Genomic DNA, 17,869 nt, shown 5'->3' with positions numbered 1-17,869 from the left:
AGCGGGGATAAAATATTTAAGAATTGTTAATTACCTTTAAAGAGGAAAAATGTAGAAGCTAGGTTACTTGGCAAGACTCAACAACCAGTTCTGACGTAAGCAATGTAAAACGTAGAACCAACAATCAGCTGGCCAAAGCCACCAGAATCAAATGAATGTAACGTCTGTTAAACACATGATTATAAAAGAAGTACTATACCCAAAAAGTTATCTATTATTGTTATTTATCATATTTATTAATGTTGGTATATTTGTTTATATGTTTTATATTTATTACCTTCAGTTATGCCACGTTTGTTACCTGAAAAAACCTAAAGTGAATGCAAGCTACCAAAAAACCAAAGAGTCATTAGCAAAAGAAAAGTATTGTACCTGATGTATAGAAAATTATTTATATTAAGACCTAAGAAGTACTATAAGATATAAGCCCAGAAGTTTTGTAAATCGAAATTATTGTCTAAAAGGAATCAATTGTGAGAATCATGAAATGTGTGTAGTTAGGTTGGCGGCCCTGTGAGCGGCGATTTCAAAAATTACTATGTTTAAGTGTTGTCAGGAGGAGTGCGTTTAGAAGATTATATTTATGATATTTTATGTGTGTTGAGGAGGAGAATTTGTTATTGTATTTGATAGAGGTCTAAAGGAGATGCAGCAGATATGTCTGCGAACTGTGATAGAAGTCTGAGAGTATAATTTATAAATAAAGTATAGTATATATCGATGTATTGAAGGGTGGGTTTTCATTAAAAACATTGTGATTCTCAAATATTTTGAATTCAAACCCAGGGGCGCGTGTAAAGCATCGAATTTGGGTAGATAAAAATCCCTAACCGAAATAGTAATAGGTCTGAAAATAAAGTAACTGGCTAATATCGCCAAATAGATAATAACTAAGATTAGATAGCATCAGCTTGTTCTGGCTAAACGGTACAAAAACCTAAAAAGGATTTGAAGGAATTTGCTAATAAATATATTATCATATAAAATATTTTGAAGATTGAGGTTAGGTATATGCATTCAGGGATCGGTGACCTAGAGATCGATCAAATCGAGCAACGTAGAATCTGACCAAAACCCCTTGGCAGAGCTCTATTGCAATCAAACAGTATGCAATGTGAAAAAACACATGATCACGTGGCTAATTATTAGGTAGCATGAAATAAATATTAGTGTATAGAATATTAGCTAGCATGTAGAGAGCATAACCAAAAAAACAAATAAAAATAATTAAGTGTATTCAGGAAATAGGAGGTACCAGGCGCATGAATACCGAATAAAATTTGCATGCACCAATAGCAAAACGGCAGTTAATAGGCGGCAACTGTAGGCCAATTCAAAAATATTTCTATATATTTATATAAATGTACTGGATTTGTGTTAACACATTGTATAGTCTATGTTATCAATATGGCTCGAAGGCAAAGAAATTATTAAACTCACAACCTAGGTAATAATTTGATATTTTTTTTGTACGATCTATTTGAACCTAAATGGCGGAGGACTAAGATATTCAAATTTTATGCTAATTTGAAAGTCGGAAATAAGATTTGTAAAATTGAGAAAGGAGAACCAGCACTCGCCAGCCAAATGCCACCATAAGAGGACCCCAAATATTTTAGAGCGTAGTACCTTGCTAATAAATTTGTAAAAGTTAAAGTTAAATCAAATTATTAAATTTCTTAAAAGACTTCGTGATGCTATTTTAAAGCAGAAGTCATTTTCAATTTCCAATAAATTTATAACCCCTTGGAAGAGACGATTCCGGCTACCATATTCCAGGACCACATGGAGTTGGATCGACATCGGCGGCTTACAAGAAGATTTTCGACACGTGAGTGATAAATATTGAATTAGTGATGGGCGCCCTAGTGCTTCGAATCTATCTAATAATCAAAGCTAGCTCGTCGAAAGGGTTTTTATTATAAATTAAGAAATTAATAAGAGTAATACTTGCGCAAGTAAAATTAGTATTAAAGGTATTTTATTGAAGAAAAAATATAGATCAATACATTTCAGAGAATTTCATTGGATCAAAGAAGTATAAAATCTAGGCTATCAAAATACATTAATATGCTCTTCAATTTGTGCAATATAATTTGCGATAGTTTGTTATAGCTCTAATTCACTAGATGAATGGCTCTACCTATTCCGTCAGGTGCCGAATCTTGCACCCTGAGATAAAATATATATTCGATACAAAGAAATCTACTAAGTACTAGAGATTTTAATATATATATATATTTGGATTATTAGTGGCTAATTTATCAAGTTGATCTTAAAGAACATATTTTTTAATTGAATTGTCCAAGTCGACAAGTATTAGCAAGCGTATATCGCAGCTACATGCAAAGGAATGCATATGATTTTAAGATAAAGGCACATGGTAATGATTCGTGCCATAAATCTAGAATATAAAGTTTAGCCTGTGATATTTTACTGATTTCAATTATTGTTCTAGTTTTATATTATATTTTTTATCGCTCTTTATATATTTTTTGCCTCGATCTATTTTTTGCATTATTTGTTTAATATATGTATGAAATGTTTATGGTGTGCAATTTATTTTTATTCCTCAACACTATAGTATAAGTATCATATTTATATATATTTATTTTTATTGAATTACAAGAGTTATAGGAGAAGTCCATACCTAGGCCTAGAAAGATTTTATGAGACTGAATCCTATTAAAAAACCACGACCTAATTATATGATTATATCAAATATCTCATGCTTTACCGACTGATGCCAAGCAGGAGGCTAATCGTTATTTAAATATAAAGAATAACGTTATAACCGTTAAGTGGGAGGAGACTGTCTAGCTGGCCCAATGGCAGGCGTTCATGCCCTTGACCAATAGCAGTACTCGCCTACTAGTATAAATTCTGCTGTTCTTGTATTGAGTTTTAATTGATCAGAGATTGACAATGGTGTAACAACCGAACCGGTCTTTCTAACTATGAATAAAATCTGTGTTTTTTGACAACTTTTTAGTCTTTTTATTAAAAAATAATTATCAATAATTCATGGTTATAAATCATTAAAACGTATCATTATTTGTAAACTTAGTAGTAACAATTCACAATCATATTCATATTCACTCTTGAATACTACTTCTACAAAGTAGAATACAATTATTTCAAGTATAGTATAATATTTTTGTGAACCATTCTCAAGCACGTCGTGCATGTCATTTCACTTCAGATATTCAATGCAGAATTTCTGATTGGAACAGTCTCAAATGCCACGTGACACAGTTTTGAAAGCCACGTGTCACAAGAGTCATCCTTTTCAAATAAAATATGTGGCCAAATCGGCTCGAGATGCAAACAAGGGGATAAATTACCCGAACTGCACATTGAAAAAGCAATATTCAAAACCAACGTTCGGTTTCTGATAGGACAGGAACACAAAAGAAAGAACACTCGTTCCAAAAAACCGAGTGGAGAGGAAGGAAGAATTCTAGCACAATGCTTATCCTGGCCATGACAACAATGTGACGACATTCTCTAGTTGGTTCCAATCCAAAATCTACTCCGAACAAGGAGCCACTTATATTTGACGATTTGTTTCATACCCTCCGACACAGGGAAGTCGATTCTGAGCCGGTCGATGTCTCGATATTATTAGCTTGGCAATATGGAACAATATTCCTCATTGCTTCACATTTGCTGAAAAATCCCCTGTAATACTTAGCAATTTTCTTCTTTGGAAACAAAAGCTTTCCCATTATTTCCGTCCCAACAATACTGTTCTTCAAACTGCCTCTTACAATGCTTGACAGAAAAAGATGTAATGTTCACAGTCTTACTTGGAATGAACTGAAATTTCAGGATTCTAATGACAAAATGATATTGGAATGAAAGTTATTTGATCATTTCTGATAACATTGGAATTCGTAGCCTGATGACAGAAGTCTATCAATGATGAAGAACATAAAAAAAATCACGAAACGGTAAAAAACGAGAATCTTTCTAGTAAATGATATTCGAATTCAAACATTGATATCAGAATACAAAGTGTGGTTTCAGCTATCGAACTTAATTTTCATTTACGAATAAATTCCAATGAAGATATATTTTCATTCGAAAGCTTTCTTCAGAATTCAAATAAGTCAAATAATGCGGTAATATGAACATAGAAAAACGAATTTGCGGGCATAGAAAAACATAGAACATAGAAAATCGTATTGTCTGTTGCCTACGATTTCTACAATTCAATTCAATTAAATTCAATCTTATTCGAATCAACACAGCATACATAAAAGAAAACAAAACACAAAAACACAATCATGGGGTGTGCTGAAAAGAAAGAAAGGAGGAAAAAAAACCAGCGAACTATGGTTTCCCATGTAATAGGCAGGTACAGGGTATAAAAGTAAGGAATGAAGGGTGAAGAAGAGAAGAAAAGGGAAGTATTGGAGAAGAAAGTAGGAAAAAAATGTGCAAAAATTGTAAGCGAGTCCACTTTCAACAAAAGTATCTAAAAGAATTTGCCTTGCAAAGCAACATTAGTTTGAGCAGAAATCTCGAGATTCATACGTCGATATGGAAGAAAAAGTAACTCTATGTCCAGGTTTTTATTTCTAGTTTAGTTTTTCTACTAATCTTAAAGTCTATGAGGAAGTGGTCCGGAAAAAGGTTTATTATTGTAGTGCTTATATAGATAAACTGTTTTCTTAAACATTCAATATTGGTGTGATACGTAACATATCTATTTGCCTTAATAATGATAATTATTCACTATTGAATTTAGAGTGCGAGGAAAAAGGAATTTAAATTTTATCAAGTATTCAATTACGGTTTTTTATATATAATTGTCGTATTGTCATTACCTTGAAGTCACTAAAAACCATCCCGGTAGGGTACAATCTAGGTTTGTTTAGAATAATTTTAATGATTAGTTTTTGTGCCACGAATAATTCCTCAATATGACAGTTGAAACAACCCCTCCTCCAAACAGCTATGCCATACTGCAGAATTGATTTAACTAGAGCTTGATATACCATTTCTAAATTTTTCTTTTTTGGAATTCTATTTATTTGATAGAATTTGTAAGATAAATATCTAATTCTTCTGCAGACGGACTTAACATGTACATCTCACTTCAAATGACCATCTATTATGATTCCCAAAAATTTAATATCATTGACTTTTTTATAGTGGGACAATTACAATTACCTAGGTTTGAAGTGCACCTTGAGTGGAGCTTTAATTCTTCATTATCAACAGGCTGCCCTATTTCATTTACTGAGACGGTTATGTAGCTAGTTTGATCTATATTCAAACATAGGGTATTTCTATCTAGCCAATTCTTAATTTGTAATAAGTTTTGTTCAGCTATGGTGTGAACTTCATTCCAAGTTTTACCGTGGAAAATAGCTGCAGTATCATCTTTTCATACAATAAAGACACATATATGAATGGAAAGTATGTGATACTGAAAATAGAGAACTAATATATCCATAATAGTATGGATACCAAAATATTCGAAAATTATTCATTGATGTGCAAATTGAATAAATTTTCAATTGAATTAAATTTAAATGTATTAAAAAGAGTTAGTTGTCTTTATCTGGAACATATTAATATGGTGTTTTTCTGCGAAACAAGAATTAAAATGTTCATTTGTCGTTAATTCCGTACTAAGGAAAGCCTGAACAATATTTCAAGACTGATAAAATACTACATTCATGGGCTACAATCTGTCAAACACGCTTCAAGTAAGAATGCAAGAAGCAGCACCCAAAGTTAGTGAACAATTACTGCCCCTGCAAGAGACATAGTTGGCAACCACACAAGCATCTCTGTCGTGCGGTTAATCGTTGTCAGCTGAGAAGGCGAACTTCTCGATTGAGTTAGATTGTTCGTGCCCGGAAAATGCCTATTTTCTATGCAAACATTCTTGATGACAACACTATTTTCTCGATCCATCACTGTCGTGTTGATAATAATTATTGAGATTCATTGTCCTCATGGTCAGTGTGGGAATAGGAATACTATTGGTGTTTAATAATCTTATCTGTATTAATAGTCTATGAGGATGTGAAGCTAGCGGGTAGGTTTACTATGAAATCTACCATGTAGAATCACAGATTACAGCAATATAGTAGTTGTTGTAATTGGATTATTGCATTAGTATTATTGTAATTAATAGTTATTGTATTAGAAAATACATTATAGCAGTTTTCTCTGGTAGAATCTTCAGTCGGTTAGACAATCCAAATGGATGATATATTTTTTCATACATGTTAATCAAACTTTTGTCATGTCTGTTCACACTTTGGTCATGATGATTAATTGGGAACAAATATTTTGTGCATTGAAATCTATATATTTAATGCACATTGGTGAATACCAATATTGTAGTATTTGAATATGAGCAAAGCTCTATCAAAAACCTTTTTTCTCTGAAAGCATTCAAGGTTCAAGTAAGGCACCACTGTAACTCCGTATATTTTTTTCATCATTCAATCACTTTGTATCATGGAACACTGAACTAGGAATTTCGTATTACACTTTGATGCATATATTTTTTCAGACTCACTTTACATTATATATTTGATGAACACAAAATATTCCATGACATTTGTTATGATGCGTGTAGAGAGTCTGTCAATGAAGTTCAGAATTGACGGTTTTTGAAGGTCAAAGTAATTTTCTTCTGATCTTGGAAAACCACACATTTCCAGACAAGTTTTCGCCACCAAAAATCCTGAATATTGAAATAAATCCAATCTATTATCCAGTAAAAGAACCTTATACCTGAATCAACTATACTCTGAATCAGCCTTAATAATATCGGGCTATTCTCACACCAATTGAAAAGAAAAATGACGAAAGCGGAAATAGAGCGTTAGTGAAGAATAACAGTACCATACTCGACAGTAATAAATCATAACCTGAGCGATTGGTGAGTGTTCACAGCACAAATCGCTGATATTTTGCAGAATTATTTGGACCACGTTGGTTTGGAGCTTGGAGGGAAGAAAACGTTATGGACATTCACAAGAATAAATTTATGAGTACTGGAAGTGTCATGAGTACTGGAGCGCGGGTTCTTTGTGCTGGAAAACGAACGCTGCTGCGTACTGGATTCAAGAGGCGGCTGCTGGAGGATGGGAACTAGAAATATTTCCTTCCCGACAATAAAATACTCTCAGCCGTGCTTTCTTCCCATACTTAACTTTTACAAAGCATCGTGTATCTTGGTCCCGATCCAAACACGAATTCGTTCTGTCAAGTGTACTAATACCCTTATTTGTAACACCATACTTGGTAATTGAAAAACTTCCGCCTTTTTTTTCTTAGTAGTTCCAAGTGGATTAAGATACAATGAAACTTGTTGAAGATGGGACTATCGATCAAATTCCAACACCTATTCTATCCAGATTAGAGCGAACGAGAGCTGAGAGCTAGCTTCATTTGGGCCCAATGAGGAAATTTGTATTCCAAAAACCAAGTATTGGACATAATATTTTTTCCAGTGATTTTTAGGTCTAAATTAGATCAAGGAATCACTGGAAAGGAATAGTTAGCAGAGAATTGGGTATGGTTTAGGCCTTCCTACAAACGGAGACCATGAAATACAGTGCTCTTCAAATTGATAACATTTTTCTGAAATTTACACAATCACTTCACAAGGACATTCATGAATTCCAGAAAATAATGTTTCCCATTGAAACAAGATAGTCACAGTTAATTTTTACAACTTCACGGTTATTTTCAGGGATAGGCCTGATTCAAAGATTATATTGAAGAGTGATATGGGATACTTTGATCATTTCTTTACTCTAGGGTGTTGTTATATTTAACATAGTTCAAAACTCTTTACAATAAAGAGCTTGATTTCTCGAACCAATGTGGAGCCATATAACTGGAAAATATTGAAAACAAATTGTAAGTTTGTATTTGTGAAACATCAATAATGTAATGGGGGATAACTCAAATATAATTCCTTCTAGTCTCCATTGTGGAGAATTCACCGTTAAGGTAGTGCTCGCGAGAAGATCACAATTTGTGCACGCAGAGCATTACAACTAATTAAAGTTGGGCTGTGTTTCTTCCTACGGACAAACAAAACATTAATCCTCTAGAACTTCTATAGCTCCAAAGTATATATCTCATTGATATACTGCTTGTTTCGTGTACAACTTAGAGGAACTGCTCTCTTAATGCCGAATTATACTACTACCTAGTAGTATCTCTTCATACTACTACCAAGTAGTATGGAGTATTATAATATTTAATGAATTCAACTTTACATTGAAAAAGTTTTCATGCGGGAAGTTTCAAGTGTGAGTATGATCAGTCATTGAACAAGTATTCATCTATCAAAACCAGAATATTACAGTAAATTGGAAATAATAATAATAATCATGGCAGGAAGCATCATATTTAAAACTCAAAACTATTCCATTTTCTCAAGTGGCTAATGTCTAACAATACTCCTTGCTACAATTCTACAGATAGTTTGATAGTTGAGGTAGTTTGAAGATATGTTTTTTGAACAAGTGTTGTTCAGTAAATCATACCACAGAAAACCAGTGCACTCGAAGAAAACAAATAACAATAACTTGGAATCAGATAATTAATGACAGAAGAGTCATTCAAGAACTACAATCCCCAAAAATATATATTTGGAGAGACCACAGAGTTGAAAATTGTGCTGTACTGCTAACGGTTCCGCTTGAACCGAGACCGGAGTCTTTTTGCTGCTTCGCCAGTCATAAACACCAGCCTTGAAGTCTGTCGTTGGTCTCGGATGCGAGAATGTGATGACTGGATGTGGTGCAAGTGAAAAGGAAAAGGGGCAACGATACAACGTGAAATTGGAGTGGAGTTTGGAGTGAGAGAGCAATGGAGATGAGCAGAGGCTGGAAGTGCTCTACGAAGGAACGCTTGTACGAGGTCGTTGACTCAAATGCGAGAGAAGAATTAGGGGTTGAATCAGGCTGGAGAGAGAAAGTAGATGGACGAGGGAGATGTGTGTGAGAAGGAAAACAGATAATGTGAGACTGGAAAGAAATGAAGGTCTCGCAGGGAAATTGGCGAGAAAGGAAGATGGAACCAGAGTTCATGAACGATCGTCGTAGTGACGTCACGCCGTAGAGCCTCCCGGGACGAAAAGATTAAGGGTTTGTAGAAGTGTGTGTGTGGGTAAACGTTTGATTGCTTCATTTTACTGCCCACCGTTCTAAGCAACCACAACTTTTCTTCAGCGACATTTATCGCGGCGATCGCTTCAAGTACCTGAAGGCGCGTTGCAAGAATACAAAACAATCGAAACTTTATCACCAGAACATGCCTTCACCACAGAAATTGAGGGTTTTGTTGCCTTGGAGGTCGTAATCAACTTTATGAACAGAGTGATATGTCAACAAAACTCTAAACTATCCTAATTTTCAAGTAGCAGTTACAGCCTAAAATAAAATGTTATTAGTGTACAATCCAATAGTTTGTATTTCGTCCAAAATTGATATTGTAATGATGGATTTGCATGATCAGATTCAATTTCCTACTTATAGTGATACAAAATTATTCTCTCCCTATCATTTTTCATGATGTAATTATTGTATCAATCAATAGAGAACCCTCATCGCTTCGGAAAAACAAATATTGAACTCTTGATGATTTTGAAATACATGAAGAGATAATAGCTCTTTGCTTTGACTTTTTGTGTAGTTGAGAAGTTGATATTGTGTTAATTATTCATATTTAATAAGAAGACTAAGAAATTGTCAAAAACCACAGATCTTTGTTTTCATTTCATACACGTTTCGTTCAATGATACTCTTAGTCATGAATCTGCTTACTCTTCATCAATTGAAATTGGAAAAAAACGCATTTCTGAAGATTCTGCCTGCCGATCCTCATCATTTTTTTCAACTCCACTTTATTTTACATAGTTCATCAGGATTACATATTTTAACTTCTATACCAAATAAGGTAAACTGTATCGATCGATTTCCCTTAGATTGTACTCTTGTATTCCTCGAGGTATTTTTCTGAATGTCGTAAGATAACACTAAATTGTTCGTCCGTTAAAGCTCATCACCTACAAACTTCACATAATCTCATTAGACGAAGTTTCCTCCGCGGTAATTAATGTCTTAGTTTTCAGTTGGAGGAAGCTACAAAATTTCGATTATGGGATGGCAACAGAATTAGAACTCACAGATAATGATCAAGTTTGTTTCAAAGTTGTTATTCGGGGGTCATCAAAAATTATTCAAACACTTTCTAACAAAACTCTCAATTTTCAAACCACAATATTCACAGTAGTTATAATATTTTAATTGCATTGAAGTTTCCAAGAACTTTTTGAATATTTTCGAGAGCTGTAATGCAGTTTGAAAAGTGGTCTCTATTGAATTTGTGGAAGGAATGTCAGTAAGTCAATTAGACAACAAAATTTGATCTTATAAGTATGCAAATTTATACCAAAGGGTGAACTTTGAATGATTTGGAGAGAGGCATGTTCCATGAGAAGTTTCTGTTCTATGAGCATCATCTCTAAAAAGTTTCTATGAGTAGATTCATCTAGAAAGCCACAGCTGTTGAGGCTCAATAAGTCGAGGGATAGTCAGAGAGTTGATTCAAGATTTATAAAATTGTGGAATTCTGAAGGATTGATTGGAAAGTTATTCATGAATTATGATCACTTGAGAATTATTGTCACGTGGTATTTTAGCACCACAAAATATTTTTGAAATGAACTATTGAACTTTAATAGAATTATAAAATGGAAAAGAAAGATAACCTAGTCAAAGAACCACTCAAGTAAAATCGAATGTTGTTAGTGATAAAAGAGTAATCGTATTATCTGAAATGATAAGAAAAAACATGCATAATTGTGATTCAACAATAATGAGGATCCATTGGCAGAATTAAAAATTATAAAGCGGCTTATTTATTATTGGCAGATCATAAAAAATAAAAGTTTGCATGTACATTTGAGGTTAGAATTATTTGTTTACACTTTTAAATGAATCAATCGATCTAGAATAAATTGATAGTTATTTGAATCAATACCTAACGAATCAGCTGATTGTTCGATCAACCAGTACAAGTTGAATTATAAAGTTTACTCACAAAAGATGTATTATATATACTGAGGAAGATTTATGTAAATAAATAGGGACAACTATTATTGCTGCATAAATATTTATTACAATCTAAAAAAAGTACAAAAATCAAGAGTATACAAAACTCGTATAAAAAATTAAATATATGTTACATGATAGCATCGTATATCGCGATTTTTTTATCAGAATAGTTTAAGACAATCACTCCATATATTTATATAAAACTTTTATTTATTTTTCTATTATAAAGTTGAAGAAACCCTGAATCTGAAGCAACCAATTGTATTGAGTTTGTTAAATTAAAAGCCAATCAGAAAGAAGCTTACAAATCGTTCAAGGAAGAGATAAAATTTTTCTGAAAACCATATTCTTCTGGCTTGTGATCTCGTTCTGAAAGGATGCACATAGAAATTAGGGTTCTTTCTTCCTTTTAAATTGTAAAAATTATCAAGCCAATTCCTTTTTTAAATGTGAACTATTTGTAATTAATGTCTATTTATCTGTGAACTCAGTGTTGTCGAAGAGTTCGTAATTGTAATCAATTCGATAATTGATAAAAGCGCTATACAAATTAATTCAAATTTATGAAATTCGCAATGTGTTGAATACTATCATATATTCTATAAGAACATTTTATGAATTTTATTTGATTTATGTAGGAAGCTTACTTCCATGCACGGCACGAACGCATAAAACCCTGAGATTTTATTTTTTGAATATTAATTTAATAGTTATTATTTGCTAATTGATCAAAGCATGTCTTATTAAATCTACAGACCGAACAGATTTTAAATTGTAGAATTATGAATTGACTTGAAGTCCAAGTATCAGTATAAAATATAATATATTTATAATCTTTAAAGCTCACAACTGTGAATGCTAGTAAACCCTGTGATAATTGTTTAACTATTGAAGATTTATTTAAAGAAAATTATAGATATAAGAAAATTTTATATATATATTGTTTTATGGGAATATATTTTGTGTTTTATGTCAGCATACAAATCATAGAAGTTTATTTTATCCTAATTCATCTCGTGCTATACAGTTTGAGCTGTCTTGGTACCAAGAAAAAATATTCAGCAGCATATAAAATTATTGAATCAATTAATCTTCTTCTTCTAGTGCGTCTCCTCGTATCGGAGGTTCGCTATCAGCACAGCAATCCGGATCTTATTCACTGCCGCTCGGAACAAGTCTTTGCTGCTGCAGTCAAACCAATCCCTCAAATTTTTAAGCCAGGAAACACGTCGCCTTCCAACACTCCTTTTCCCACTGATTTTTCCTTGGACTATATTCTGGAGAGTTATATATTTGTGGCTTCTCATAAGATGTCCAAGATACATAGCCCAGTCAATGAAGGCAAAAAATAGGCATTTGTCGGAACTAATTAGTGAAAAGCTGAAACTTTGCCCAATGTTACATTAGTATAAGAGAAGTTCCCCTACAAAAGTCCCCGACCCTACCCCTCTTGCTTCCCCCCCCACCCCCTTTTTAAGTTAAAATGTCGATGTTTACTAGAAGCTCGATATCTCAGTAACCAATCATCGAATAGAGTTGAATTTTTTTTAGAAAGGTTGCTAATATAATGGTCTACAATAATGGGTCTATGCTTTTTCACGATAAAAATGATAGTTATCCTGATATAACAAAAACATCTAAAAAAATGAACTTTTTTCAACTAGACTCATTTTTGTTTCCCAATTTACTTATTTGTAAGCAATTTTATCGAAAAAAACTTTGAATGAAAGTTTAAGATCTATTCTTTCTCAATCCAACGATATAAATCTTGCTTACAAAAAATCGGAAATGTCGCTCTGGGAGGGGGAAATAGCAACGCGCTACACTTTTACGCTACGAGCTACGCGGTCCCCTCACATCAAGCTCGCACAAGCCATGCGTCTATTTGAAAAACGAGAGATTCTCAGTTATATTTTATTCTTCAATACTCATAGTTCAGATTGATAGAATAGTTTTTATGTTCAATAGAAAAGTAGCTTGTTTTTGTGGCTTTAAGTTCATAAAATTATATTGTTAGATTTTAAGAGAACCATTGTGACTAGATGTTGTATAGAATGCATAATATGGATATTTTGAAGATACAAATGCAGAGTGAGGCTCATAGCATAACTATATAACATATAACTATATTATATACAAAAGACTAAGTATTTTGTATGCTACATTTTGACAATACAGTGGTGAGCTGGGCCCATAGAAATAGATGACATCTATTATTATGGCTGGGCCGGGCAGTAGGGGTGCGGCGCTAACGTTGCTCCTCTCAATATTGTTTTTGTTGCTAAATAAAGAAAAGAAACTCGTTCTTTGCATTCTCGTATGAGTGGCATTCTCATCCCTCATGTCAGTTTCAGAGGGAAGTTTGCCAAGTTCGGACGTGCGTGGTAGACTTTTCGTAGTGAAGCACGTGGTAGATTTTTCGTAATTTTTCGTTGTGAAGCACGTGGTAGATTTTTCGTAATTTTTCGTAGTGAAGCACGTGGTAGATTTTTCGTAATTTTTCGTAGTGAAACACGTGGTAGATTTTTCGTAATTTTTCGTAGTGAAGCACATGGTAGATTTTTCGTAATTTTTCATAGTGAAACACGTGGTAGATTTTTCGTAATTTTTCATAGTGAAACACGTGGTAGATTTTTCGTAGTTAGTGCATTGATGGTGACAATTTTTTCACACAGTTCGATTATGAATTTATTTATTTGTGATCCCTTCTGAGTGATTACACACAAAAATATAGTTTTGTAGAAATATCAGTTCGGCGTGATGTGCTCCTGTTACTCCAAACAAGTTTGAAACAATTAGTGATGGATGAATCGGACTTAAATTGTTTAATTTGTGGTAACAAACTAGATGACAATATTGTAGTTGTAAAGAATGGAATCAATGCTATTTCTGAAGCCAGCAAAAAAAGAAGAGACAGTTTACATGAAAAACTACGAGGAAAGAGTACTATTAAATTACACAAGTTATGTAGGCAACAATACACAAGACCTTCGAGTATTCAAGCAGCTATAAAGACACTAGATGAACAAAATGAACCCAGTACATCAACCACTGGAGTTACTCGTAGAACCCATCAGGACAATTTTGATTTTAAGTTGTGTTGTTTTATTTGTGGAAAATCAGCAAATTACAGCTCTAAAATTCCAACTCAATATAGAAAACCATTTCACGAAGTAACGACGATCGAGTTCAAAGAAAGTTTTTTACAAAAGTGCAACGTTAGGAGTGACATATGGGGTGAAAATGTAAAAGCCCGACTTCTAAGTGCAATAGACTTAGTAGCAGCAGAAGCGCGCTATCACAAACATTGCTACACAGAATTTACTAAATCTAAACCGATTGAAACACAAAAAGGTAGACCTCAAACCAAATTAGCTTCTACATTTACCAAAGTATGTAACTATATAGAAAACAATGATGAGTGCCAATATACTATAAAAGAAGTTCAGGATATTTTTAAATCTTTAGCTGATGATGATGCTGCTTATTCTGACAAACACTTAGGAAAGCTTCTCCAAGAGCATTTCAAAGAGAGACTAACATTAACAAATGTTTCTGGTAAAAAGAATGTTTTCTGCCTTACTGACAATGTGCATAAAATTGTGGACAATTGGTATAGAAACAGGGTTCTTGATCTAGAAGAAGAGAAGAAGAGGATTGTTTCAGCTGCTGCCTCAATAATAAGAGAAGACATACAAAGGAAAACCTATGACTTCAATTCGTATCCAGATTTGGAAACAATTAAATCAGGTGGAAAAAATCTCATCCCCGAGACTCTTGAAATGTTCATGTCACAGGTTACAAAGAAGAGGAATTCAATTGAATCACAAAAAGTCAATAAGAAATGTATTGTTATAAGTCATGCTATAATATCTGCTGTGAGACCAAGATCATTCCTTTCACCTATACAGACAAGCCTAGCTTTGACTTTACATCGACTGTATGGTTCTAAACATTTAATAAACATGTTGTCTTCAATGGGAGTGTGTGCATCATACAACGAAGCTTCGACTTACATAACGTCACTAATCAGTGCTGGCTCCCCAATTATTGAACCTGATGGATTTCTTCAACACGTTTTTGACAATGCCGACGTAAATATTCGAACCTTAGATGGACTAGGAACTTTTCATTCCATGGGAGGCATTCAGTGCATCACACCAGGTTCTTGTGTCCAAACTCAAACTACTGTGAAGAGGATTTCAAGTGGATCATTTCAAAACATTGAAAGTATTCGTGAGTATGTGTATCCAATGAAGAAAAGAAATGCTGGTCTGTCTAACATGATCATTGAAGACTTGGATAAACTGAAAGAAGTTGGAAGTGTGTCATGTTTACCTTCAGAATATTTGCATCCCCTCAACTTCGTATGGCTTTCTCATGTACACTCACAGCCTGGGTGGAGTGGATTTATGACCAACCTAATGACAAACTCAGCAGAATGTCAAACAACATACATTATGGCAGTACCATTTATTAATTTGGATCCCAGCAATATGTCAACCATCTACACAGCATTGCTTTTTGCAGCTGACCAAAGTAAGAAACAAAATCAAACCTGTATTGTTACATTTGATCAGCCTCTTTTCTTAAAAGCTATGGATATAGTAGGTGCCTCTGATAAAGACAGTAAAATATCGAAAACTGTTGTCCGTTTGGGAGGATTTCATTTACTGATGTCTTATATGGGAGCTATTGGAAGATTATGGAAGGAAGTGGTCTAGAAGATCTCTGGGGCACAGTGTATGGAAAAGCTACAGTAAGTCATATGATGAATGGGCATGCTTATGACAGATGTCTTCGAGCATTTACACTAACAGTAGCAGCTCTAATGAACATTGCTAGAGAGCAGTTTCCTGATATCCAACACTGTTTTGATGAAGTTGATGAAGTATGTAGAAAAATTATTTCAGGAGAAATGTCAACAAAACATGCATTAGAGACCCCTTGCTATTAGAAAAACTCAATCAATTGGATGAATGTATGAAAACCATTGAAAAGACAAGCAGGACAGCTAAGTTGTGGCTGCAGCTTTTTCACACTATAGATTTAGCTCTTAATTTTGTGTATGCTGAGAGGACAGGAGATTGGATTATGCATTTAAAATGCACAACAGATATGCTTCCATATTTCCATGCATCAGGCCACTTGCCTTATGCAAAGTCTGCACATATTTATGCCCAAGAAATGACCAAAATAACTGAAAAACTCTCTGAAAAAGAATTAGATCTTTTCATCAACAAGGGATATTTTACTGTGAAAAGAACAACAATACTGGTCAGGAACATGGACAGACATGTGCATAGAGCAATGTCTGATGAGGCCAATGAAATCTGTAGGAGGACTCACTCATGGAAGGGGAATGAATGAAAGTACTGTGAATAAATGGATTCTTGGGACACCATACTTCATAAAGATTAATGAAGCATTAGAGGAGTTCTTAGACATTTCTATTACCTACAGTGAACAACATGTTGAGCTGAGAAAGTCAAGAAAACTCAGAGACCAAGCTGATATTGATAAGTTCACCACATGGTTCAGACAACACAATCCATTAAATAAGGAATCTGGAGAGCTAGTTTCATTATCATCTGGTTTCATCAGTGATGAGTCAGTCAACTGTGACCAAGCCTATGACATAGGTTGTGCTGCTATGAAGACAATGGTAGGAAAATCATTTGGGAAACTGACATTAAAAAGAAAGGACATGGTTAAGACCCAACTAGCACACAAATTAGTTAAAGTCAGATCCAAAGAAATACCAGTCAACTCTCAACAGCTCTTCAATAGAATACTCTGTGTGTGTGATAGCTCTCAAAAATTGAAATTGTATCTTGAATATGAACTGTCTTCACATCCACCATCTCTCTTCGACAATGTTTCACTAAGAAAAGGAACTAAATCATCTATCCTGAAAGTGTTTCAAGATGCTGTAATAGAGGAAGAAGAAATTGATCAAACAAATTTATGTGTGATTATTGATGGAGGATTTCTCCTTCATTATGTTCCCTGGCCACAAGACTCCACTTATGGAAATATCATACACATTTATCGAAAATATGTTGTAGAAAACTTTGGAGAAAATGTAACGGTTGTATTTGATGGCTATCCAGAAGACTGTACAACTAAACAAGAAGAGCAGAATAGAAGAGCAGCAAAAAATCCTCAAATGACATAGATTTTGATAGGAACACAAAATGCTTAACATCAAAGGAAGAATTTTTAGGCAACAGAAGAAACAAGAAGAAGCTTATATTTTCAGTTTCTGAAGAGCTTATAAGTTCAAATATCAATACAATTGTTGCAAAAGACGATGCTGATATTTCCATTGTGACGACTGGAATAGAGGAGCTGAAGAGACACAAAACTGTTATGTTGTATGGTACAGACACTGATTTGTTGATACTGTTGATAGCTCTTGCCCCTGAGAATCAAGAAATCTACTTCTGCAAACAGATAACAGGAAGATTGCATGGAAAAGTGTTCTACAGCATTTCAAAGATAATAGATAAGGTGAAAAATACAAGGAAGCTTTTACTGTTTGCTTATGCAATAACAGGCTGTGATACAACTTCTTCTTTTTTCGGCCTTGGAAAAATAAAATCTTTAGAAATTGTTCAAAAATCAGAAGAAGCTCAAAGACAAGCATCAGTGTTCATTTGTGAAAATTCATCTAAAGAAGAACTGAAAAGAAATGGTGAAGATTTTATTCTGAATTTGTATGGCCAGAAAAAGCACACAAGCCTCAATGAAGCACGTTACTT

General features: G+C 33.8%; 1 protein-coding gene across 1 annotated transcript; it reads left to right on the top strand.

The window, feature by feature from the left end:
* The first annotated feature begins 16,388 nt into the window (after positions 1-16,388).
* On the top strand, positions 16,389-17,869 carry LOC120352457. Its single transcript, XM_039433049.1, has 2 exons — positions 16,389-16,770; positions 16,913-17,869. The coding sequence occupies exons 1-2, from the start codon at positions 16,402-16,404 to the stop codon at positions 16,928-16,930; spliced, it is 387 nt and encodes a 128-aa protein (XP_039288983.1). The 5' UTR covers positions 16,389-16,401; the 3' UTR covers positions 16,931-17,869.

This window comes from Nilaparvata lugens, chromosome 7, assembly GCF_014356525.2.
Source record: "Nilaparvata lugens isolate BPH chromosome 7, ASM1435652v1, whole genome shotgun sequence".
Classification (NCBI taxonomy): domain Eukaryota; kingdom Metazoa; phylum Arthropoda; class Insecta; order Hemiptera; family Delphacidae; genus Nilaparvata; species Nilaparvata lugens.
The sequence above is the reverse complement of the archived record's forward strand: the minus strand, read 5'-3'. Positions and strand labels throughout refer to the sequence as shown.

Coding starts and splice junctions, on each gene's coding strand:
- LOC120352457 (XM_039433049.1), top strand. CDS start 16,402: ATGTGCATAGAGCAATGTCTGATGAGGCCAATGAAATCTGTAGGAGGA.